Source organism: Gopherus flavomarginatus, chromosome 9 (assembly GCF_025201925.1).
Source record: "Gopherus flavomarginatus isolate rGopFla2 chromosome 9, rGopFla2.mat.asm, whole genome shotgun sequence".
In the NCBI taxonomy this organism is placed as follows: Eukaryota; Metazoa; Chordata; order Testudines; family Testudinidae; genus Gopherus; species Gopherus flavomarginatus.
This window is the reverse complement of record NC_066625.1, coordinates 39,510,262-39,534,498: the sequence shown is the minus strand read 5'-3', so window position 1 is coordinate 39,534,498 and position 24,237 is coordinate 39,510,262. Positions and strand designations below refer to the sequence as shown.

The window sequence follows — 24,237 nt, the reverse complement described above, 5'->3', positions numbered from 1 at the left end:
ATGTTTTACCTGTAAGTCTTCCTGTATACCTGTATGCTGGCAAGTGGACAATGATGTTTTGCAGTGACATGTGATCATGTCACCTGAACTGGAATCCATCTTTAACCTGGTGTCTTTCCATTGAGAAGGAGGGGGTGGGAACCCAGAGAGGGACAAAGAATTCCCACCTTATGCAAAAGATATATAAAGGGGTGGAAGAGAACAAAGGGAGGAGAGCAGCTATCATGAAGAATCCCCTAGCTACCACCAAAGCTGGAACAAGAGCTGTACCAGGGAAAAGAATTGTGCTCAGGCCTGGAAGGAGTTCAGTCTGAGGAAAAAACTTACTGAAGCATCTCTGAGGATGAAATTATCTGTATTCATTTTGATTACATATAAATTTGTGCATTTTATTTTATTTTGCTTGGTGACTTACTTTGTTCTGTCTTTTACTGCTTGGATCCACTTAAATCCTACTTTCTGTATTTAATAAAATCACTTTTTACTTATTAATTGACCCAGAGTATTTGTTAGTACTTGGGGGGCAAACAGCTGTGCATCTCTCTCTCTATCAGTGTTATAGAGGGCAAACAATTTATGAGTTTACCCTTTATAAGCCTTATACAGGGTAAAACAGATTTATTTGGGTTTAGACCCCATTGGGAGTTGGGCATCTGAGTATTAAAGACAAGCACACTTCTGTTAGCTGCTTTCAGGTAAACCTGCAGCTTTGGGGCAAGTAATTCAGACTTTGGGTCTTTGTTGGAGCAGACGGGAGTGTTTGGCTCAGCAAGACAGGGTGCTGGAGTCCTGAGCTGGCAGGGAAGGTAGGGGTAGAAGTAGTCTTGGCACATAGGGTGGCAGCTCCCAAGGGGGTTTCTGTGATCCTACCTGTCACACTCCTTTCATCTTTTTTCTTTAATTAAAATTCTTCTTTTAAGAACCTAATTGATTTTTCATTGTTTTAAGATCCAAAGGTTTGGGTCTGCGTTCACCTGTACCAATTGGTGAGGATATATTCTCAAGCCTCCCCGGGAAAGGGGGTGTAGGGGTTTGGGGGGTTATTTGGGGAAGGTAGGGCTCCAAGTGGCCCTCCCTAAATGTTTGTTTAAAATCACTTGGTGGTGGCAGTGTTACCTAATCTAAAGGTACAAGGAAGGATCTGTGCCTTGCGGAGTTTTTAATTTATGGTGGTAGAAATAAGCTTAGGGAGTCTTTCATGCGGGTCCCCACATCTGTACCCTAGAGTTCAGAGTGGGGAGGGAACCCAGACATGGTGGCAGAGCGGTGGGATCATTTTGAACCAGAGATCATTTTGGACCAAAAGCTCAGTAGAACTTTTTTAAAGGATCGGTTTTTTTTTTTCCTTTTTGGCTGTTTAGAAAGCAGATAGAGATCTTATCTCTCTTTGCCTGGAGGCAAAAGTATCAGGTCCTTGTAACAAAGGGATGTTTTTAAGCTATGAGCAGCTGGAGATTTTTGTCTCCGACTGAGAACAGGGTAGTTAACTTTCTACAAGGGAATTCACAAGCTAGTTTTTTCTCTCTTTATAGCTCTCAGGTTAGGCTATTTATGTACAAAAAGCAGGAATATGACTACCAGTGAAACAGCTAATAAACTAGAGCTAGCTAGACTGGAAGCAAATGAGAAAGAATGAACATAAGAGACTGATCAAATTAAAACAGCTAGAAATTAAGGCACAGGAAGCTGCCCACAAGAGAGCAATGGAGGCAAAAGAGGCTGCTCACAAGAGAGCTCTGGAGTTACAAGAAAAAGAGAGGCAGCATAAACTGGAGTTAGAGAAGGCAAGGGCTAAGCAGAATGTACCAGACAACCCTGGAAATCCTTCTCCAGGTACCGTTTCCAATCCCAGAAAGTTCCCTACCTACAAGGCAAGCGATGATAGCGAGGCCTTCTTAGGCAATTTTGAAAGGGCCTGCTCTGGGTACAGCATCTCTACTGACCAGTACATGGTAAAGCTGAGACCATAGCTCAGTGGACCTTTAGCAGAGGTGGCGACTGAAATGCCTAAGGAACACATGAACTTTTTTTTTTTTAAAAAGGCCAGAATCAGAATGGGGCTAACAACCAAGCATGCCCATCTGCGGTTCAGAGCCCTAAAGTGGAAACCGGATGTGACATTTTCCCGACATGCCTACCACATGTCTGGAAAACCCCAGACACTTTATTGTCCCACCTCACCCCAGTCAGCTGGGCGATGTTTTAAATGTAATGAGATGGGGCATGTGAAGGCCAACTGCCCCAAGAACCCCAACGGACTGCAATTCATTACACTGGAGTCATACCAAAGGTCCTCAGGCCCAAAGGCCTCCCAGGTACCCTCAGAGCAAAGGGGAACTGTTAGAGTGTGGCAGGAAGAAGGTTACAGCATGGAGGGACACTGAAGCACAGGGGTCAGCTATCCACTAATCCTTAGTGGACCCCAAATTCATCAACCCAAAGGCCCAAGTGATGATTCAACCCTTCATGTCAAAATCTTTAAACTTCCCTACAGCCAAGTTGCCTGTCTAGTACAAGGACTGGTCAGGAATGTGGACTTTTGCAGTCTATGATGATTATCCCATTCCCATGCTGCTGGGGGAAGATTTGGCCAGCCATGTGAAGCTAGCCAAGAGGGTGGGAATGGTCACCCACAGCCAGGCTAAGCAAGCTTTCACACCTATCCCTGTTCCTGAGCCTTCCACTAGGGCCCTGTGTGTGTTACTAGAGACCCAGATGGAGGTGGTGGAACCAGATCCCCTGCCAACAACTGCAACAGCCATAGTGGATCCAGTCCTAGAGACCCAGTCAAAACCAGTCCCAGAACTGAAACTGGTGAAGCAACCTACACCAGAACCACTGCCAGCACTGAGTCCAGTGCTTGCAACCCCGTCTACAGCACCAACAACAGAGGGCACCACTGAGCCTGCACTGGCAGCAGCAGCAGATAACTCTACACAAGACGCTTAGCCAGAGCCTGAAGTACCACATAGTGCACCAGAGTAGAACGGTTTACAGTCAATGGAAACAGCCCCATCACCTACATCGCTTCCAGAGGGACCAAGCCCTAGTTCACAATCCAGTGAGGAACTGATGTCTCCAGCATCAAGGGAACAGTTCCAGGCCAAACAGGAAGCAGATGAAAGCCTCCAGGGAGCTTGGACGGTGGCATGGAGCAACCCACCACCTCTCAGCTCTTCTAATAGATCCTGGTTTGTTGTAGAAAGAGGACTTTTATATAAGGAAACTCTTTCTGGTGGGCACCAGGAAGACTGGCATCCTCACAGACAGTTAGTAGTTCCAACTTAAGTACCGGATAAAGCTCTTGAGCTTAGCCCATGATCATCCTAGTGGCCATGCTGGGGTGAACAGGACCAAAGACCATTTGGGGAGGTCATTCCACTGGGAGGGAAGAGGCAAGGATGTTTCTACTCATATCCGGTTTTGTGAGGTGTGCCAAAGAGTGGAAAAACCCCAAGACCAGGTCAAAGCCCCTCTCCAGCCACTCCCCATAACTGAGGTTCCATTTCAGCTGGTAGCTGTGGATATTCTGTGTCCTTTTCTGAAAAAGACACTGAGAGGAAAGCAGTACATACTGATTTTCATGGATTTTGCCACCCAATGGCTGGAAGCAGTGGCTCTACGCAATACCAGAGCTAAAACTGTGTGTCAGGCATTAACAGACATTTTTGCCAGGGTAGGTTGGCCTTCCGACATCCTTACAGATTTGGGAACTAATTTCCTGGCAGGGACCATGAAAAGCGTGGGGGAAGCTCATGGGGTGAATCACTTGGTTGCCACACTTTACCGCCATCAAACAAATGTCCTGGTGGAGAAGGTTAATGGGACTTTGGGGAACATGATACATAAATTCATAAATGAACACTCCAATGATTGGGAGCTAGTGTTACAGTAGTTGTTTTTTGCCTACAGGGCAGTACCACATCCCAGTTTAGGGTTTTCACCATTTGAACTTGTGTATGGAAGCGAGGTTAAGGGGCTGTCAAGGTTTTTTCCCCCACTTTGAACTTTAGAGTACAAATGTGGGGACCTGCATGAACACTTCTAAGTGTAATTATTAGCTTAGATCTGGTAACGCTGCCACCACCCAGAAATTTCAGTGTCTGGGGCACTACTTGTCCCCCCCAAAACCTTCCCCTCCTTGGGCTGCCTTGAGGGATTTCACTAATTCCCTGGGGAACACAGATCCAAACCCCTTGCATCTTAACACAAGGAGAAATCAATCAATCAGATTCTTAAAAAGAAAGCTTTTAAAGAAAGCAAGAAAGAAAGAAAGGTAAAAATTGTCTCTGTAAAATCAGGATGGAGAATGCTTTACAGGATACTCAGATTCATATAGCCCAGAGGAAACCCCTTCAGGTTCAAAGTTACAGCAAACAGAGGTAAAATCCTTCCAGCAAAAAGAAATATTTACAAGTTGAGAAAACAAACATAAGACTAACACGCCTTGCCTGGCTGATTACTTAAAAGTTTGAAACATGAGAGATTGATTTAGAAAGATTTGGAGAGCCTGGATGTATGTCTGGTCCCTCTTAGTCCCAAGAGCGAACAACAACAACAACACCACCACAAAAAGCACAAAGACTTCCCTCCACCAAGATTTGAAAGTATCTTGTCCCCGTATTGGTCCTCTGGTCAGGTGTCAGCCAGGTTTACTGAGCTTCTTAACCCTTTACAGGGTAAAAGAGACATTAACCCTTAACTATCTGTTTATGACAGGGGCTATTACAGTTGGTGAAGCAGCAATGGGAAGGGTTTACGGCTTCTCCAGGAACTAACATTGTGGACTTTGTAAACAACCTACAAAACACCCTCTGAACCTCTTTACCCTTTGTTAGAAAAAAACTAAAAGATGCTCAGGAAGAGCAAAAAGCCTGGTATGATAAACATGCTAAAGAGCATTCCTTCAAAGTAAGGGACCAGGCCACAGTCTTGAAAGTGCTCCAGGCCCATAAGATGGAAGCGTCGTGGGAAGGGCCATTCACGGTCCAAGAGCACCTGGAAGCTGTCACCTATCTCATAGCTCCCCCCCCCCCAGGCCCCACCTCAAACCTCAGGCTTAAAGTGTATCATGTTCATTCTCTAAAGCCCTTCTATTCCATAGAGTTAAAGGTTTGTCAGTTTACAGCCCAGGGAGGACATGATGTTGAGTGGCCTGAAGATGTCTACTATGAAGGAAAAAGTGATGGTGGCATGGAAGAGGTGAACCTCTCCATGACCCTTGGACATATGCAGCAACAGCAGATCAAGGAGTTGTGCACTAGCTTCGCGACAATGTTCTCAGCCATTCCAGGGTGGACTGAACAGGCATACCACTCCATTGACACAGGTAATGCTCACCCAATTAGAGCCCAACCCTACGGGTGTCTCCTCAAGCTAAAAACTGCTGTAGAACGGGAGATCCAGGATATGCTACAGATGGGTGTAATCTGCCCCCTAACAGTGCATGGGCATCTCCAGTGGTTCTAGTTCCCAAACCAGATGGGGAAATATGCTTTTGTGTGGACTATCTTAAACTAAATGCTGTAACTCGCTCAGACAACTATCCAATGCCCCACATAGATGCGCTATTGGAGAAACTGGGACATGCCCAGTTCATCTCTACCTTAGACTTAATCAAGGGGTACCGGCAAGTACTGCTAGATGAACCCACCAAGGAAAGGTCAGCCTTCATCACCCATGCAGGGATGTATGAATTTAATGTGCTCCCTTTCAGGCTGCGAAATGCACCTGCCACCTTCCAAAAACTTGTAGATGGTCTCCTAGTGAGACTGGGAGAATCTGCAGTTGCCTACCTTGATGATGTGGTCATCTTTTCTGATTCATGGGCAGAACACCTGGAGCATCTACAAAAAGTCTTCAAGCGCATAAGGGAGGCAGGACTAACTGTTATGGCTAATAAGTGTCAAATAAGCCTAAACAGAGTGACTTACCTTGGACACCAGGTGGGTCAGGGAACTATTAACCCCCTACAGGCCAAAGTGGATGCTATCCAAAAGTGGCCTGTCCAAAATCAAAGAAACAGGTTCAATCCTTCCTAGGCTTGGCCAGATATTACAGGCAATTTGTACCGCACTACAGCCAAATTGCCACCCCACTGACAGACCTAAACCAAAACGAAACAGCCAAATGCAGTTCAGTGGACTAATGAATGTCAGAAGGCCTTTAACCAGCTTAAAGCAACACTCATGTCTGACCCTGTGCTAAGGGCCCCAGACTTTGACAAACTATTTCTACTAACCACACATGCATCCGAGCGTGGTGTGGGAGCAGTTTTAATGCAGGAAGGACAGGATCAAGAATTCCATCCTGTCGTGTTTCTCAGCAAGAAACTGTCTGAGAAGGAAAGCCACTGGTCAATCAGTGAAAAGGAATACTATGCCATTGTGTGTGCACAGGAAAAGCTACACCTATACATTTGGGGATGGTGTTTCCAACTACAAACAACCACGCTGTGCTGAAGTGGCTTCATACTGTCAAGGGGAACAACAAAAAACTTCTTAGGTAGAGTTTAGCTCTCCAAGATTTTGATTTTGAAATATAACACATTTCGGGAGCTTCTAACAAAGTGGCTGATGCACTCTCCCGTGAAAGTTTCCCAGAATCAAATGGTTAAAATCATCCTTGAAATGTGAAAAATAGTTTTTATATAGTCAGTAGGATATTTAAAGGTACATGTGTCTTATTAACTCTGTTTTCTCCTAGAGCTCCAGGATGAAATCAAAACCAGTGTGGAACTGGCTGTCCAACACTATCTGTGATTTGGGGGGCATGTCAAATATAAAGGGAAGGGTAACAACATTCCTGTATACAGTACTATAAAATCCCTCCTGACCAGAGGCACCAAATCCTCTTACCTGTAAAAGGGTTAAGAAAGGACAGTTATCTGTTCAGTAACTGGCGTTCTTTGAGATGTGTTGCTCAGGTGTATTCCACAATAGGTGTGTGTGCTCACCACATGCACCGGTGCCAGAAGTTTTTCCCTTAGCAGTACCCATAGTGGGGGAGCACGGCTGCGACCCCTAGAGTGGCGCCTCTATATTGCACTATAAGGGGAGCTGCGCACTCCCCCCACCCTCAGTTCCTTCTTGCCAGACAACTCCGACAGAGGGGAAGGAGGGCAGGATGTGGAATACACCTGACCAACACATCTCGAAGAATGCCAGTTACGGAACAGGTAACTGTCCTTTCTTCTTCGAGTGATTGATCATGTGTATTCCACAGTAGGTGACTCCAAGCTATATCTGATGGAGGTGGGTAGGAATTTAAGGGTTTCCGGGACGGAGTACCGCCCTACCAAACCCGGCGTCATCTCGTGCTTGGGAGACGATTGCATAGTGCTATGAAAAGGTGTGGACAGAGGACCATGTGGCAGCTCTACAAATGTCCTGCATGGGGACGTGAGCTACATAGGCAGCCAATGAGGCCTGAGCTCTCGTAGAATGTGCCTTAATGATAGGCGGCGGGGGAATCCCTGCCAGGTTGTAACATGCGCGTATGCACGAGGTGATCCAGCGGGAAATTAGCTAGGTAGAAACTAGTTGCCCCTCATGTGTTCGGCCGATACAACGAAAAGTTGCAGGGATTTCCGGAATGGCCTGGTTCGGTCTAGGTAAAAGGCCAGTGCCCTACGCCCATCTAGCATCTGTAGATGTCGTTCCTTGTCAGAGGAATGGGGCTTGGGATAGAGTATCGGAAGGAAAATGTCCTGATCCATATGAAAAATCAAGACCACCTTTGGCAGAAAAGCAGGGTGTGGGCAAAGCTGGACCTTATCCCTGTGGAAGACCATATATGTGGGTTCTGAGGTTAGGGCCATAAGCTGAGACACGGCAGGCTGAGGTGATTGCCTTCCATGATAAGTGGGACCAGGAACACGTGGCCAAGGGTTCAAAATGGGGACCCATGAAGCAGGAGAGCACTAGGTTCAGGTCCCATAGCAGGACCAGGGGCTTGGCATAAGAGAATGCCCGATCCAATCCTTTCAGAAACCAGGAAGTCATGTGATGGGAAAATACCGAGTGACCACGCACCGGAGGGGGGAAAGCCAAAATGACCGCTAAGTGTACCCTGACCGAGGTGGGAGCTAGCCCCTGGGTGCTAAGGGACAGGAGATAATCGAGAATGAGTTGGAGTGATGCGGATGATGGGGAAGTACCCCTTTCTCTCACTCACCTAGAGAACCTAGACCATTTGGCCAGGTAGGTCCGTCGTGTGGCCGGCTTTCTGCTTTCCAGCAGAACTTGCCTGTCATCCTCTGAACACCTCCCTTTCTCCTTATCTAACCATGGAGCAGCCACGCTGTCAGATGAAGCGTGACCAGGTTGGCAAGGAGGAGGCATCCCCCCTCCTGGGAGAGGAGATCCGGCAGAAGCAGCAGCCTGCGCGGGGGGGGCTGCTAGAAGCTGCAGGAGGGTTCCATACCAATATTGCTCGGCCCAATCCGGGGCTATGAGGATAACCCTCAACTTGTCTGCCTTCACTTTCTGTAAGACCTTGCCTATCAGAGGAAATAGTTGAAAGGCATAGAACAGGTGGCCCAACCACCGAATCAGGAACGCATCTGAGATTGCCCTCCTGCCCACCCTGGCCCTGGAGCAGAACTGGGGGCAGAGACGATTCTGCACACTAGCAAAGAGATCTACCTGGGGAGCGCCCCACTCTCGGAAGAGTTGCCGAGCGACCTCCCAGTGAAGTGACCACTCGTATTGATGGGAGAAAACCCTGCTGAGGTGATCGGCTCGCGTATTGTGAGCATCGGGTAGGTGAAAAGCCCTCAGAGAGATATCATGGGCTATGCAGAATTCCCATAGGTCCAGGGCTTCCTGGCACAAGGCCGAAGAGTGTGTGCCCCCCGCCTGTTGATGTAATACATCATGGCCATATTGTCCATGAGGACTCTGACCATCTTTCCCCACAGGTGCAGGCTGAAAGTTATGCATGCCAGGTGCACCGCCCTGAGTTCACTGACGTTTATGTGCAGGGACAATTCTGAGGTTGACCATCTGCCCTGGGTTTGGAAGCTCCCTGTATGGGCTCCCCATCCCAGGTTCGAGGCAGCCGACACCAGATCTAGTGAGAGAGGGGTCTCTCGGAAGGGAATCCCTTGTAACATGTTGCTCGGGAGGGACCACGATTGCAGGTTGGCCACTACATTGGGAGGTAACATGACCACCTTGTCCAGGTCATCCCTGGCCTGGGAATATTGGGAGGCCAGCCAGAGTTGGAGGGGCCTCATTCTGAGCCTGGCATGTAGCACCACAGAGGTTCATGCTGCCATATGGCCTAAGATTTGAAGGCACACCCTTGCTGTCATCATGGGGAAGGCTGTGACTGAAGCTATGAGACTTTTGAGTGCCACAAACCTGTCCCGGGTGAGAGAGAGGCCGTGGCCACCACTGAGTCTAACAGCGCTCCTATGAAATGTATGCACTGAACTGGCACTAATGTGGACTTGTCCTCGTTCACCAATAGGCCTAGACTCTTGCAAGTGGCCAGCAGAAATTCCATCTGGGCCTGCACCTGGGACCAAGACTTGCCCTTGAGTAGCCAATCATCAAGGTAAGGGAAAATTTGCAGCCCGTTCCTCCTGAGGTGGGCTGCCACTACCACCATGCATTTGGTAAAAACCCTGGAGGCCGTGGAGAGGCCAAAGGGAAGGACCATAAACTAGCAGTGGTCCCGCCCTACCTGGAAGCAGAGGAAGGACCTGTGATCCTCAAAAATATGGAAGTGGAAATATGCATCCTGGAGGTCCAGGGCTGCAAACCAATTCCCTGGGTCTAGGGATGGAATAATAAAGGCCAGGAAAACCATATGGAACTTGTAATGGACCACAAATTGGTTGAGGTTCCGCAGGTCAGGATGGGCCTGAGCCCACCTTTTGCCTTTGGAATCAGGAAATACCGGGAATAAAACCCTCTGCCCTGGAATTCCCAAGGTACCTTCTCCATCGTGCTCAGGGTGAGGAGACGTGTCACCTCCTGATCTAAAAGGAGGGTGTGCTCTGGGTCCCCGGGGACCTCCAGGGGCGGGAGGAGGGCAGCGAAGCAAATTGCATCATGTAGCCCTTGGAAATGGTGCTGAGGACCCATTGGTCTGACATTATATGGGACCATTGCACTTGGAAGGCAGATAAACAGTTGCAGAACACAAAATCTTTATTAACTGGGGGGCTTCCCTGGCAACAGGCCCGGTGACCCTGACAAAGAGTCAAAAGGGCTTCTTCCCCTTTGAGGGGCCAGGTCGCGGGGCCGAGCGGGACTGGTGCTGGGACCTGCGTCTCCGCTCCCTCGGCCTCTTTAGGTAAGGGCTCATATCTGCCTCCAGCTGGAGAGGCCAAGGTCTGTGGCCTGGGTTTGTCCTTTGCTGGCGGGACATATAGGCCCAGCGTCTGCAGGGTGGTACGGGAGTCTTTCATCCCATGCAGACAGATGTCTGTCTGATCCGCAAACAGGTCCTTCCTGTCGAAGGGCAGCTCCTGCATGAGGGACTGGGATTCCGCGGACAGCCCCAACAGCAAGAGCCACGACACCCTGCGCATGGAAATGGCCGAGGATATGGAACGGGCCGCTGTATCCACCGTGTCCGAAGCCGCTTGAAGAGTTGCTTTCGCCCCCACCGCTCCTTCGTCAACCAAGGCTCTGAACTCCCTCTTGTCCCTTTCCTGGAGAAGAGGTTCAAACTTTGGCAGGGACCCCCATAAGTTAAAATCATACCGGCTCAGTAGGGCTTGGTGATTTGCCACCTTGAGCTGGAAGCTCGCCAATGAATAAACTTTCCTGCCGAAGGTATCCAGTCTCCTGGTGTCTTTATCCTTGGGGGTGGGCATGGGTTGACCATGCCTCTCTCAGTGGTGTACAGACTCCACCACCAGAGAGTTGGGTCCCGGGTGCTGGCACAAAATACTTTCTCTCTGCCTTTTTAGAAATAGGTGTCAAGGAGATCGGGGCTCACCAAAGCGAAGTTGATATGTTGACCACCCCCCGGTGGATAGGTAGGGCTGCACGGCCCGGTGCCGAGGAGGACAATACATTGAACAGGGTGTCCAATGGCTCCTCCATCTCCTGAGCCTGAAGCTGGAGATTCGAGGCCACCCGCTTAAGGAGCTCTTGATGAGCCTTAAAAATCTTGCTGAAAGGCAGATGGTGGCACTGCTATGAATTCCTCGGTGCTGGTGAGGGGACTGGTTCTGCCCCCAGGGTGTTGGGCAGTACCTGTGGTTCAACCCCCAAGTCGGAGTCCGGGTGCGGTGCTGCTGGTTTGGGACCAGTTGACTTTTCCCGGTGCTGAGGCAGGGATGTAGAGTGCACCTGTGATGCCCCAGCCACTGAACGGGGTCTCCCTGGCGCAGGTAATTGGGGCCACAGTGCCCACTGACACCACTGCCTTTGCCAAGGTGCCCCTTGCCACTGACCTTCTTGGAGACCGAGCGGAGCCGCTTGATCGTGGGGGGCAGCGCGGCCTGGGGATGGGCGGCTGGGTGCCGAAGCTGAAGTTGCTGAGGAACGCATGGTGCCGTATGAGCGCTGGGAGCATCCACGGCCGTGTTAGTGCCGACCTCAAGATTAAGACCTCGAAGACGTGTTACTGTCGGAGGTGCTGCTTCTAGATTCGCCCCAGCAACCAGGGCTACGACGCCTGGGTGCCGATGATGGTCGAGGGGCATTCCGAGCATGACGTCTGTCGGAGTGAACACTTGAATCTGAGTGTTGGTGCCGATGGTGTCGAGATCTGCTCCGATAGCTTTGGTGGGAAGAGGAGCATCGACACCTCTTGTCTTGGTGCCTGCAACCTCTGTGGGTAGTGGAGGAGCCTCGAGACTCCCTCTCAGGCAAATCGGCCAACGGAGTGGAAGTCTGGTGTGGGCTCCAGGATGGCCCCTCGGAACGGGTAGGTATCACGTCCTCAGAGTGGGGGTTATGCCGCACTGGGGAGGGTTGATGAGCTCCCAGCAGTGGCTTCCCTCAGGATTGGGGGCCCGCCTCAGGTGGCGCACCTGGCACCGGAAGGGCGAGGCTGTCATGCGCTGCCTGTGCTGCCTCCGGCATTGACGGCATTCTCAGCACAGGAGAGGCATGTGCAGATGGGACTGGACTACTCCACTCAGCGTGAGTCAGAGGTCTGGTCCCTGAGCGGGATCGTGGGCTGCCCAACTTGGGTCTGGCCTCACCTCCGTCCTTTTCTCAGTGCTGCTGAGTCTTCCCTTGCTTCTTGGCAGGGGAGCGGTGCCAACTGGTGGATGGAGTCTCGCTCCGCACCGATGACGCGATGCCGGCACCGAGTCAGGTCGGCATGCCAGTACCGGAGCCAATGCCAACTCCATTAGCAGGGCCCGGAATCATATTTCTTTCCCACTTCGTTCGAGGCTTGAACGATCTGCAGATTTTACAGTGCTCACTTACATGAGTCTCGCCCAGACAGTGAAGACACACAGTGTGGGTGGCTTCTGGGCATAGAACTGTGACAGGAGTCACACGACTTGAAGCCTGGGACACAGGGCATGCCCCAAGCCAGGCAACTAACTAGAAAAGCAATCTACAAAGAAGAGTTGTATTACGAAGGCTAGAAGTGCTACAGCAGAGCCGGAGCACAAAGTTCCGACTACCTTCACTGGCGGCAAGAAGGAACTGAGGGTGGGGGGAGGATGCAGCTCCCCTTATAGCATGATATAGAGGTGCCATTCTAGGGGTCGCAGCGGTGCTCCCCCACTATGGGTACTGGTAAGGGAAAAACTTCTGGCACTGGTGCATGTGGCGAGCATGCACACCTACTGTGGAATACACATGAGCAATCACTCAAAGAAGATGCTCAAGTATCTGGCTAGCACCTGACCCAAAGGACCAATAAGGGAACAAGATACTTTCAAATCAGGGCAGTGGTGAGGGGAGGCTCTTGTTTTGTCTGTTCCATGCAGCTTTGGCTGGAGCAAGATCAAAGAAGCAAGCAATCCAACTCCTATAGCATTCAGGGCCAGCTTTAGGAAGTGCGGGGCCCAATTCGAACCTCCGGCAGGGACGACTAAAAAAAAACAAAAAAAAAAACAACACCTTACATTTCTTCCATGTATTATTTTCTTTCCATGACTATATACATAATAACAAAATTATATATTACATATATTACATCATATATTATAAATATCTAGTTCATTAAGAGGAACTTTATTGTACACCTCACCTATATGTGTTTTTAAAACGTTATCTTCCTTGCTTTCTGTTTGACAAAATCTCAGTATATTGCCTAACCCTAAGCTCTTCATTACTTCACATTCAATTGACATGATTGCCAAATTGTTTAATTGGTCTTCCTGCATTGTTGATCGCAGATATGTTTTAATTAGATTTAGCTCAGAGAAACTCCTCTCTCCTGAGGCTACAGTTACCGGAATAGTCAGGAAGATTCGAATTGCTATAAATAAATTTGTGAATGCTGTTGATCAGTTATTATATGCAAGAAATTGAAGGATTTTTAGGGCATTTCTACAATCAGACGAAATAATTGGTTTTAATGCTTTCAGTTCTTCACAAAACACGTAGCCATTTATGTCAACTGATTTTACAGTTGAAACTTGTTCATTTTCCTGCACTAGTTTCACATCTGTCAATGCAAGTTCCAGATCTGCAGCAGATTTTCGTATGATGTCCTTGGAAAGATTTTTTAATTTGAATAAAAATCCAAATAAACTCTGGCTTTTGTAACTATTCAAACCTTGGTTCAAGTGACTGTAAGGCTTTGTCTAACACTTGACTGAAGCATTGCACTCTGGAAGCTTCTTTTGGATCAGAAAAAGGCTCATCTGCAGACTTGTACTCAAATTTTTTTTTTGTTTGCGCAAACGTTTAGTCTGGAATACTGGAGTCACATCTAGATCTTTGGCAAGTTCATTGGCACCAATTAACACTTCTTGAAAGCCCTTCTCTCTGTACATTTTTAACCAGTTACAAAGCTTTTCAAATCACTCTGCAGCTCTTTGCTCACAAAATTCACTTGAAAAAGTAAATCGTGCCAGAAAACTAGTGAAACCAAAAATTTATAATCCTTTAAATAGCTAGTGATTCAGCTTCATTTTTTTCTTGAGTATCATCAGTTGTTTCTGCTACCTCTACGAGTACATCATAAAACTCTCCTGCTTGGTACCACAGAGCTTTGATGCTTTCATTCTACATTCCCATCGTATTTCGCAAAGACGCTTTACCGAAAGGCAAGGAACATGTTTTCTAAAAATAGTCCATCTTTTAGTAGATGCAGAAAAAAGGACGTAAATACACTGCAAAGCTCCAAAGAAACTCATCGCATCTGGACATGTTTTGGCCATGTCTCCCAAAATGAGATTATAGTTGTGACATGCACATGGTGTAAAAAAAGCTCTTGGGTTTGTTTTAAAAAGTCATGCTTGTACACCTGATATGTTTCCCTTCATATTTGCACTGTTGTCATAGCCCTGCCCACAGATATTTGCAAAGTCCAATCCCAGGTCTTTGAGTTCAGTTAAAATGATATTGTACAAATATTCACCTGTGCTGCTTTCTACTACTATGAACTTAATGAAATGTTCATATACTCCTGCTGGAATATTTGGTGATACACCATCAGCCACATATCTAATTGTCAATGACATTTGTTCGTGGTGACCAGTGTCAGAAGTGCAATCAAGTATAATAGTAAAATATTTAGCAGCCTTAATTTGAGCTATTATTTCATGTTTAACAGCATTCCCTACAATACTAATAAGTTCATTTTGAATGTTTTTCCCTAAATAATGGTCATGTATTTCTTTGTTCTCGATTCTTTGTAAATGTTCCTGCATCACTGGGTCAAACTTCCCCAGTAATTCAATAACTCCAAGAAAATTTCCATTGTATGATGTTTCCAGCCGTTCATCAGACCCACAAAATGATAAGTTTCATTCTGCTAGCAACTGAATGACAGTAACTAGTCTCTCAAAAACTTGATACCAGCATTTTGCTTCTTGGTCAATAAGTTTTTGTTGTATTGAATCAATAGTTTTTTCAGCAGATAACCTTTGCTGAAGGTCGCAGCAGCTAAGCATAGCTTGCAAATGTCCTTTTGAGTTTTCGTGCTCGGCCAATCTTGTATGAATATTAGACCACCCATTAAAACTATTAGATGCTAATGAACTTTTCACATTATTGAACAAAATCTTACAGTAATAACAAAAGATCTTGTCAGCTGACACTGAGTATATCACCCATGGAAGAGGTACAATTTCACCATCTGAAAGTTTCCTTTTGCAGTGAAACTTTGAAAACAGTGTTTCCCAATCTTATTTTTAGGGAAATCTTCTACAATAATTTTAGGCGGCTCTTGTTTTACTAAATACTCCCCGATACGCTGGCTAATGTATTCTGGCCAAGTTGCAGGATCATCCGATATTTCCATCTGGTCAGCAGAGTTGAAGTTGCCTTTCTGCTCTGGATCTAAACCACTCACATCTTTATCATCAGAAAAGCATTCTTGACCCTCAGTACCTTCAGCATCAGTTACAATCCTTTTTTTTAGTCTTCTCTTCACTGTGACTGTCTTGAGTGTCTTCTTTAGACTGATTTGGCTCTTCAAATTCTTCGTCATTGCTGTCGTTCTCTGTCTGTGTCGTATGTTCCACTGGAGAATTTTCAACTGTATCGGCATCTTCACTGAGCTCTTCTGGCTCAACAGTAGAATCAGGTCTGCTAAAATACTTGCTTAAAGCACCCTTTTGCTTCTGTCTTTCAACTGCCTTTGCCTTGTATATGGCTCTTTTCTTACTCCCACTTGGGTACTTTCTACCAATATCTCTTGATCTCTTCCCATATTGATAGAAGTCACCACATTCTAAAAGAATATTAATTCTAGATTTTCACTTTCATATTAGGAAAATAATTTATGTTTTGATAGTTGTACAACTGATTTTCTTCAATAAATGTTTATTTTATGCCCCCTCCTTCCCCCCAACACCGCCCAGCCCCGTGGAAACACCACCACCCCCCAGCGCCGCCCACCCCGCAGAAACAAACCCTCCTTCCTCAGTGCCACCCCGTCGAAACAGCTGTGGGCCAAAGAGGAAGGTTGTGGCGGGGGGAGAAATGGCACATAGGCAAAAAGAAGTATTCCATTCTATGCATCCAAAGAAATGGGCTGTAGCTCACGAAAGCTTATGCTGAAATAAATGTGTTAGTCTCTAAGATGCCACAATTACTCCTGTTCTTTTTGCAGATACAAACTAACATGGCTGCTACTCTGAAACTTGGCACACATAGGGTGACCAGATCACAGCAGTAAAATAGGACCCGCCCCCTCACCACTCGGCCCCATCGTCACACTCCTATTCAGCCCCTAGTCCCCCACTGACTTGCTGCATCCCTCCTAGTCAGTCTCCCACCCACCACTCACCTCCTTTCACTTTCTCCCTCCCCTGCCAGAAACCCCCATGCCTGCCCCTAGAACCCCTGCTGGCTCACTGCTCGCCTCTTTGCCCACCCGCTCGCCCCAAAGTCGCCGCTGCACCTCCCCCACGAGTATATAGCCTCATTCAAAGACCCAGGGGTCACTATATTACTGCACACAGCAGTCAATCAATGCAGTTGTAGATATATCTCTGCATTATGCATTTTTGTATAACTTTTACATGACTTTGTATTGAACCTTGGTAATATGTTATAGTGGGCCCCTAAGGTAGTATAATTAAGGTAAAAGAAAAATGTCTTTTTGCTAGAAGTAGAATAAGATTTCCCTCTACTTTGTAATCAATTGCCCTATTGAATGAATGAGGTGTGAATGAGGAAGGTGTGGAAGGCAGGCACCTCCAGACAGCTGCAACCCTGGGAGAGGGGCTGGGAGCCAGACCAAGGAGCTTTGCCCAGGGCTGAGTGGGATGGAGTTTGGGTGCTGGGTGCAGGCTCCGGGCTGGGGCACGGGGTAGGGTGCAGGAAGGGTGGAGGGGTGCAGGCTCTGGGAGGGAGTGCGGAGGGGTGGGTGCAGGCTTTGGGACAGAGTTTGGGGGCTGGAGGAGGGTGCTGGGGGGAAGGGACTGCCATGTGGCTTCCTTCCTCCCCTGATGCCCCTCACCATAGCCTCAGTGGGGGATGGAGCTGCCCCTTGCCCAGTGTTTTCAGGAGTGGTGGCTGGGGGGAAACCCTGTCAAACTCAGGTTTTACTCTTTCGCTGATGGGTCACTTAAACCCCTTACCAACTCCTTCCCACCTCTCTCACCCTGCTTTTCTACTGGGCTTGTTTGATCTTTTTGGTGGAGCCAGATGAAAACCACAAACCCCAGTGAGAGCAACAGGTTGGAAGACTAGACTGAACCCACCACCCAGACTAGTCCATCCCAGAGCCCAGGACTGAGGGCAAATGTCCCCCCGTCCCCAGGCCACCTGCTTCCACTCCTGGCCTCTCCCAGCGCTGCCAGTGATTCTGTGTGGCTGCATCGGATGGGATTTCAACCGGACCCTCCACCCTCTGCTAAATTCACCCATTTTGCAACCACTCTGCACCAAGAGCACCTTCCTTCCCTGCCCCAGAGTTGCTGGATGGCTAGAAAGCTGAGCTGGGCATTTGATTGATCTAGAATATTATCATGCTCCCCCCAAAAAACCCTTAATATCCACACAGCTTTGGGGGGACGGCTATTCTCCCCCGCCAAAGCCGCTCTATTTTATTGTTGCAGGGCAAATGAAGGAGCCATAGTTTAATGGAAATATTCAGCCCCTACAGCAGTCTTGCAGCAGGGAAAGCAGAGTTGATGGGAAGGGAACTGGTTTGGATAGGAGCCCTAGTCCCCTTCCTTTGCAAAATAATTTGGAGAGGGGAATCAGATCGCTCTGTGCCTCAGTTTCCCCTTCTGTGGGGGTGGGGGAGAGATAAGAGTATCAGCCTGCCATGTTGCAGACCTTTCGCATTCTCCCCTCTTGATGTATTTGATTTCCTCCTCCAAACCTCCCTCTCTCTTTCACCTGTAATTCATAGCACTAAGTACCGGCTCGGAGCTTTTTTCGTGTGTCACATTACATGATCCCGACTTTAGTTTTGAAACAGACACAGGCAGGCACAAACTCACCCTCAAACAGCAACACCACCAAAAACCACAAAACCAACCCAATATTACAAACCTACAGGGAATCACAGGGTCAAACACTCACTGTTGGAAGCCCCATCAGCTGCTTAGGTGACTGAGATCCACTGCAGAGATTCCTGTCTCCCACCGGGCCAGAAGCTCCCTTGGCGTCTCCTCCAGGTAAGTGTTGAGGGGAGGGGAAGGGAGAGGAAGGAAGTCTGCAAAGCACATGTGCCTTCTCCCCTCCTCCCTCCTTCCCCCTCCTGACCTGCAACAGCTGTGGCTGCCTCAGCCCTCTGCCGGCCAGCGTCTCTTGTTGCCTAGCAGCAACAGCTGCTGCTTCCGGGAGATGCAGAGCTTTGCTTCTGGGAGAGACTCTGCCGGCGCAGGGCCCTCTCAGGCATGGGGCCCAATTTGGGGGAATCGGGCAAATTGGCCTAAAGCCGGCCCTGATAGCGTTAGTAAGTATTTAGCAAGGAAATGTGTTAGATTTACTTTTATTTTGGCTTGTTAATTTTCTCTGTGCTGTGAGGGAGGGTATTCCTGGTTTTCTTTTTTTAACTTTAAAGTTTTGCCCAGAGGGAAACTCTCTGTGTTTTTAATCTGATTGCCTGTGAGATTATCTTCCATTCTAATCTTACAGAGGTACTCCTTTCACCTTTTTTCTTTAAATTAAAATTCTTCTTTTAAGAACCTAATTAATTTTTCATTGTTTTAAGATCCAAGAGTTTGGGACTGTGTTAACCTGTACCAACTGGTAAGGATATTATTCTCAAGCCTCTCCAGGAAAGGGGGTGTAGGATCTTGGAGGATTATTCTCAAGCCTGCCCAGGAAAAGGTGTGTAGAGGCTTGGACGGATATTTGGGGAAGGTAGGGCTTCAAGTGGCCCTCCCTAAATGGTTTGTTTGAATCACTTGGTGGTGGCAGCATTACCTAATCCAAGGTACAAGGAAGGATCCGCACCTTGGGAAGTTTTTAACCTAAGCTGGTAGAAATAAGATTAGGGGGTCTTTTATGCCGGTCCCCACGTCTGTACCCTACAGTTCAGAGTGGGGAGGGAACCCTGACACTACCGTAAAATGGATTTTTTTCATGGCCAGTTAATTAAAACTGTATTTTCACAAACACTTGTTATCGTTCTGTTGCGCGGGATATCAAATGTCATTGGTGTTTTGTTCATATTTCCTATTTGTGACAGTTTAAATGCATATTCCTTTTGATATTTTATAATAAACCTTTGGAAAGATTCGATTTTTCTTCCAGATCTCTAGGCAGCTTTTGCGCTTTGTTTGCTGATGAAGACAGAGATCATGACGGTTCATGAAGCGAGTACACCAACCCGCTGATGCGACAAACACTGATGGCTTTACTGACTTGTATTTGTTGTCTTTCAACATTTGCTGAGCACGCAGACAGATTTCATTTCTAGTGACAATGTACCCATTTTGTAGACATTCAACAACCTAATTATTGAGATCTTTCTCCAGCTCAGGAAATGAAGTGCACCTCGTTGGACATTTTTTCTCACTTCTTGGCATGTCTTATAGTGTTTTATTTTTTCGCCATTCTCTTACATGCTTTTCATTGATACAGAATTCACAGGCAGTGGCGCAATTGTTTGCTTCTGCATATTCAACAACTTTAAATTTGAGCGCTGCATGATAAGACTTTTCTTCTGATTTCACCGTTGTTCATTTTAAATACTAGTATGAAAATAGATTATTATTATTGTAGTTATAGATTTTGTAGGATTCTATATAGGAATGTCACCTGCTTTATCACTGTCAATTTATTTATTTATTTATTTCAAAGCAGCCCTATAGATTAGCATGTCTGAAGAGGGGGGTAGCTCAGTGGTTTGAGCATTGGCCTGCTAAACCCCAGCTTGTGAGTTCAATCCTTGAGGAGGCCATTTAGGGATCTGGGGCAAAAATCTGTCTGGGAATTGGTCCTACTTTGAGCAGGGGGTTGGATTAGATAGCCTCCTGAGGTCCCTTCCAACCCTGATATTCTATGATAATAGGCTATTTCAATTTTATTAGAGATTCCATTGATTCTGCACGTTATATTTTTATATTGGCTCGAGACTTATGGAGGTCTATTTCAAGCTAATCTAGTCCACTAAACAAAGCCTTTGCAACTTTAAAAGGATGTGTTGACATCAATAAATGGGTCGGCAAACTTTGGCTCCCGGCCTGTCAGGGTAAGCCACTGGTGGGACGTTTTGTTTACTTGGAGCGTCTGCAGGCATGGAGCCCTTCAGCGACCTGTGGCCGCGGTTCGCCATTCCCAACCAATGGGAGCTGCGGGAACTTCCAGTTTGCCGTTCTCAGCCACAGGGAGCTGAGGGGCTCCATGATTGCAGACGCTCCAGGTAAACAAAATGACAATGTATTAGATATTCAATTCAATGAGTCCATAGAGTTTAAAATAATCAAATTTTGGTGTAGACCCATTTATAAGCCGACCCCCCACTCTTTGATGCATCACTTTTTTACCAAAAATATCCGTCTTATGAATGAGTATATATGGTAAGTGCTGTGCATTTGTACTGCACCTCTTGTCTATAGAGCTTTGCAAAGTTTAGCAAGTGTCTTAATTCACATTTTACATGGGGGAAACTAAGGCACAAAGAATGCCTGAATTTTGAGAAGAGTCCCAATTTGGGGTGCATAAGTTGAGACACTTCGCTTCTAATTTTCAAGAGAGTGTTTGGCAAGTCAAAAACAGAACCCAAGTCTCCAGACCACAAATTCTCCACTCTAATCACTAGCCTCTGGTTGCCTCTCCACCATTAATGGAGGATGGTGTGGAGTTGCTCTGAAGGATTATAGAGCCCAAGTTGTTCTAAGCAGTCATCCTTACCTGGGTGCTTTAGAGGTATGATGACCTTTCATGGCTACAGAAAAGACTCAAAAGCCTCCTGACCTACCTATAAGCAATCAGCAGGTTTTCATGTCTCTTGACAAGGTTCTGCATACGCTTCTTGTAACCTCGCACAGCTCCAGCCAGCTGCTCCTCCCGAGATTTATAGGCAGCCCGGATGTCCTTCAGCATGTCATCCACAAAGCGCTTCATGTAAGCATGGTCAGCTGGTACTTTGTTAGGCCCCTTAGAAGCATTTGATTTGCTGTCCATATATTCCTTTAAACACAGAAAAGGAAATCAGCTCAAGCAGACTGCTGGACACCGAATGGCTGTTTCCTAAGACACTCAACCAATGTATTAGGATGGCTACTCCCTGTCCTGCATGGAGGTACACAGAAGAACGCATCATCATCAAAATGCTTAACATTTACAGCACTTTCCAGTTAGTAAGTGCAGTACAAACTAACTAGCGTCCAGCAAGTAGGGAAAATGAGGCACAGACACATTAATGCCTTGGAAACACAGTCAGTGGCAGAGGTGGGAGTGCTGGCTTCTATTCCTCTGCTCACTCCATTAGGCCACACTATCTCTGACTCCTTGTTTGTTCAGAAAATTACAGAGCTCTTATTAGAAACGGAACTGTTCTTCTTAGCAAAGGTTACCTTCAGTTGTTCTCTTGATCCATCACCACACTATGATCTCTTGGAGCTGTTAGCAAAGACTCTGTACTGCTACCTAGGGTGGAGAGACTAGCAGATTTCTTCCAAGATATGGCCAATTTTTCTCAATGAACTGTCCTGCAGAATGTACTCAGGGATCAGTGTAGGTCCTATGCCATGAAGTTTGACACTTCTGCAATGCTCTGAGTCCTCAGTGATCCTCTGCAAGACTGGTTGCATGCCAGAGAAGTGTATTCCTATAATAACCTTAGGCCACTCATGTTACAAGATTCTGTGATACAGCAGGAAAGGTGAAGGGGCCATGGATCATGCAGGGTGTCAGTGGTTCTTCCCGGAGGAACCAAAGGAGGATTCTTTTACCACAGACCATGGAGTCAGCACATTGTGAAACCAAAAGTGGCACAGGTCTGGCCTGCTGAGAGAGACTTCCAGGACACTGGGTTTAGAAGTCAATTGAAAAGTAGCCATAATAAATAAAATGAACGTGCAATTAAAATAACATGACAGAGAGAGACATAGCAGAGACTCGGTGATTGTTCTGGGCTGTCACATGGGAAATCTGGGCAGTGAAAGATTTGGGTACTCCTGCCCCCAGACTCATGGGCTGCAATCAGAACACATACAATGTACAGTTAGACTTTCATAAAGAGGGAGCAGCCACCAGACAGAGTGGTATTACTGCACTGCATGTTCCACTAGCCTGCAGCTCGAAGAGGGAAACAGCAGTGGTTTGAGAGCAGTGGGCAGTATCCAAACTCAAATGTCTGCCCTGTAAAACTAGAAGGAATAACTAAACCCAAAGAAAGGAAATGCAGATCCCCATACATGGCAGGAATCCTCACCGCCAGGTCCTTGATGTACTGAGTAAGACGACAGCGATATTCTTCACTCAGTTCCTTCAGCTGAAGTTGCAGTTGGGAATTCTCAACCTCCACCTCTTTGAGCCGGCTCTGAGAGGTAAGCAGCACCTACAGCACAGGAAGCATAGTCACCCCAAGGAATCAGGCTCTTCCCTGAGCCTCCTATTGGCCAGCTGATCTTTAATCACTAGTATTCAATAGGAAAAGGAAGGTTAACTCAGAAACTTTACTTTCAGACAGTCCACTTTCCCAGGAAAGGGGCACTATTCAAAAGCAGGGCATAAGACACCACAAGAGACAGTTAATAAGGGGCAGAGAGGGAGGGAAGATTCTGCTGTCATCCAAGAACAGCCTAGGAAATGTTTACTGCACATATTTCTATGCTGCCCATCCCCAAAGAATCTGGGCACCAAATGCACACTTCATTGGCACCTTCCCTCTGGTGATCTCAAAACACTTTACAAGCATTGTGGAATGAAGCCTCAGAACCTTGTGAGGGAGGAAATGCTTATTGCCTCTATTTTATAGATAGGGAAACTGAGGCACAGAGCTGTTCAATAACTAAGAATTGGACTAAGACTCAGCAACTCATTTACATGGCCCCTTAGTATTGAAGAACGGAATCTTCCAGGTACTAAGGGGGTTCATTTATCCAGAGGAACTGGCAGTTATGGGCTTCCTAGAGACAGAAGCACAAAACTTGACACATCCATGAAGGATGAGCTGGCCCTGTTCCATAGTGCTACACAAATGTGCTGAACACAGGCATTTCTCCCTGATATAGTCTGACCCTATTATCAGAAACAGAAGTCGAGATTGATCAAGCCCCCCTGCAGAATGAGATGCTGACAAGACTTCATGGAGGGGAGACATGCAGATCAGGGCGTCACCCATCTTGCTATTGGCGCCAAGTTGCTAGTGTATGGTGCTGAACAACCAAAGAAGCAGCTGACAATCTAGGTGAGTCACAGTGTCAGAGGATGGGTCCTAGGGATCTTACCACTGACTGCTCCACCAGTTTGTGCTGAGTATTGCGAATCTCTCTCTTGGACTGTTGCAACTCCTTCCCCATTGCCACCCTGCATACACAGAACGGGGGACATGTTCACTTTAAATCACTGAGGTGCTCATCTATCAATGGCTGCTCCATTGGCCCAGAATACTGTCCAGGCCATTTGGCATACTGTAGTACTTAAGGCAAGGAACCAATAGTATTGATTAGAGACATAAAAAGCATAGACAGGAGCTATCCACCTGTCCTACCCCACAACTCCATGCAACTTTGCCAATTTATGTCCTCAAGGCTGAACAGCCCAAACAAGTCTGATATTCAGGTACAGGTATCTCCTAAGCAGATACTGCCAACTGTGGACCACTGTATGCTAGGCTAAGACCATCAAACTCAGTTCACTTGAAACCAAAGGCAAATTTCATCCCAAGCCTGCTAATGTGAAAGGGAGAGCAAATCTCCTCTAGTACCAGCCTTTCCCCTAGCACAGGCTGAGCTCCTCAGTCTCTGCCTATTGATGGAAGGAAGAATGATCATATGCTCAAGACACAGGGAATCAGGAAACCTGGGCTCAGTTCATGCTCTGCCATAGACTCTCTGTGTTATCCTGGGCATGTCAGTTAGGCTCCAATTTTCAAAGGGGCATCAGGGATTTAGGGACCCAAATCCCACTTCAGTAGGAGACAGGCACCTAGAAGCCACAGGGCCCCTTGAGACTCCTAGGCTTTATCTCTGTGCTTCAGGTCTCTAGCTGTAAAATGGGA

General features: G+C 47.2%; 2 protein-coding genes across 4 annotated transcripts in view; one reads left to right on the top strand and one right to left on the bottom strand.

Moving 5' to 3' along the window:
* The window catches only part of METRN (meteorin, glial cell differentiation regulator), a 291,968-nt gene that overhangs the window by 109,796 nt on the left and 157,935 nt on the right, over positions 1-24,237 (top strand). The gene's annotated exons all lie outside the window — the stretch shown is intronic.
* The window catches only part of CCDC78 (coiled-coil domain containing 78), a 59,606-nt gene that overhangs the window by 27,751 nt on the left and 7,618 nt on the right, over positions 1-24,237 (bottom strand). For all 3 annotated transcript variants that reach the window (XM_050968263.1, XM_050968261.1, XM_050968262.1), the window contains 3 exons: positions 23,465-23,543; positions 22,447-22,572; positions 20,989-21,200 (listed from right to left, as the gene is read on the bottom strand). In XM_050968263.1, coding sequence (XP_050824220.1) covers positions 20,989-21,200; positions 22,447-22,572; positions 23,465-23,543 — 417 coding nt within the window. The remainder of the gene's footprint in view (positions 1-20,988; positions 21,201-22,446; positions 22,573-23,464; positions 23,544-24,237) is intronic.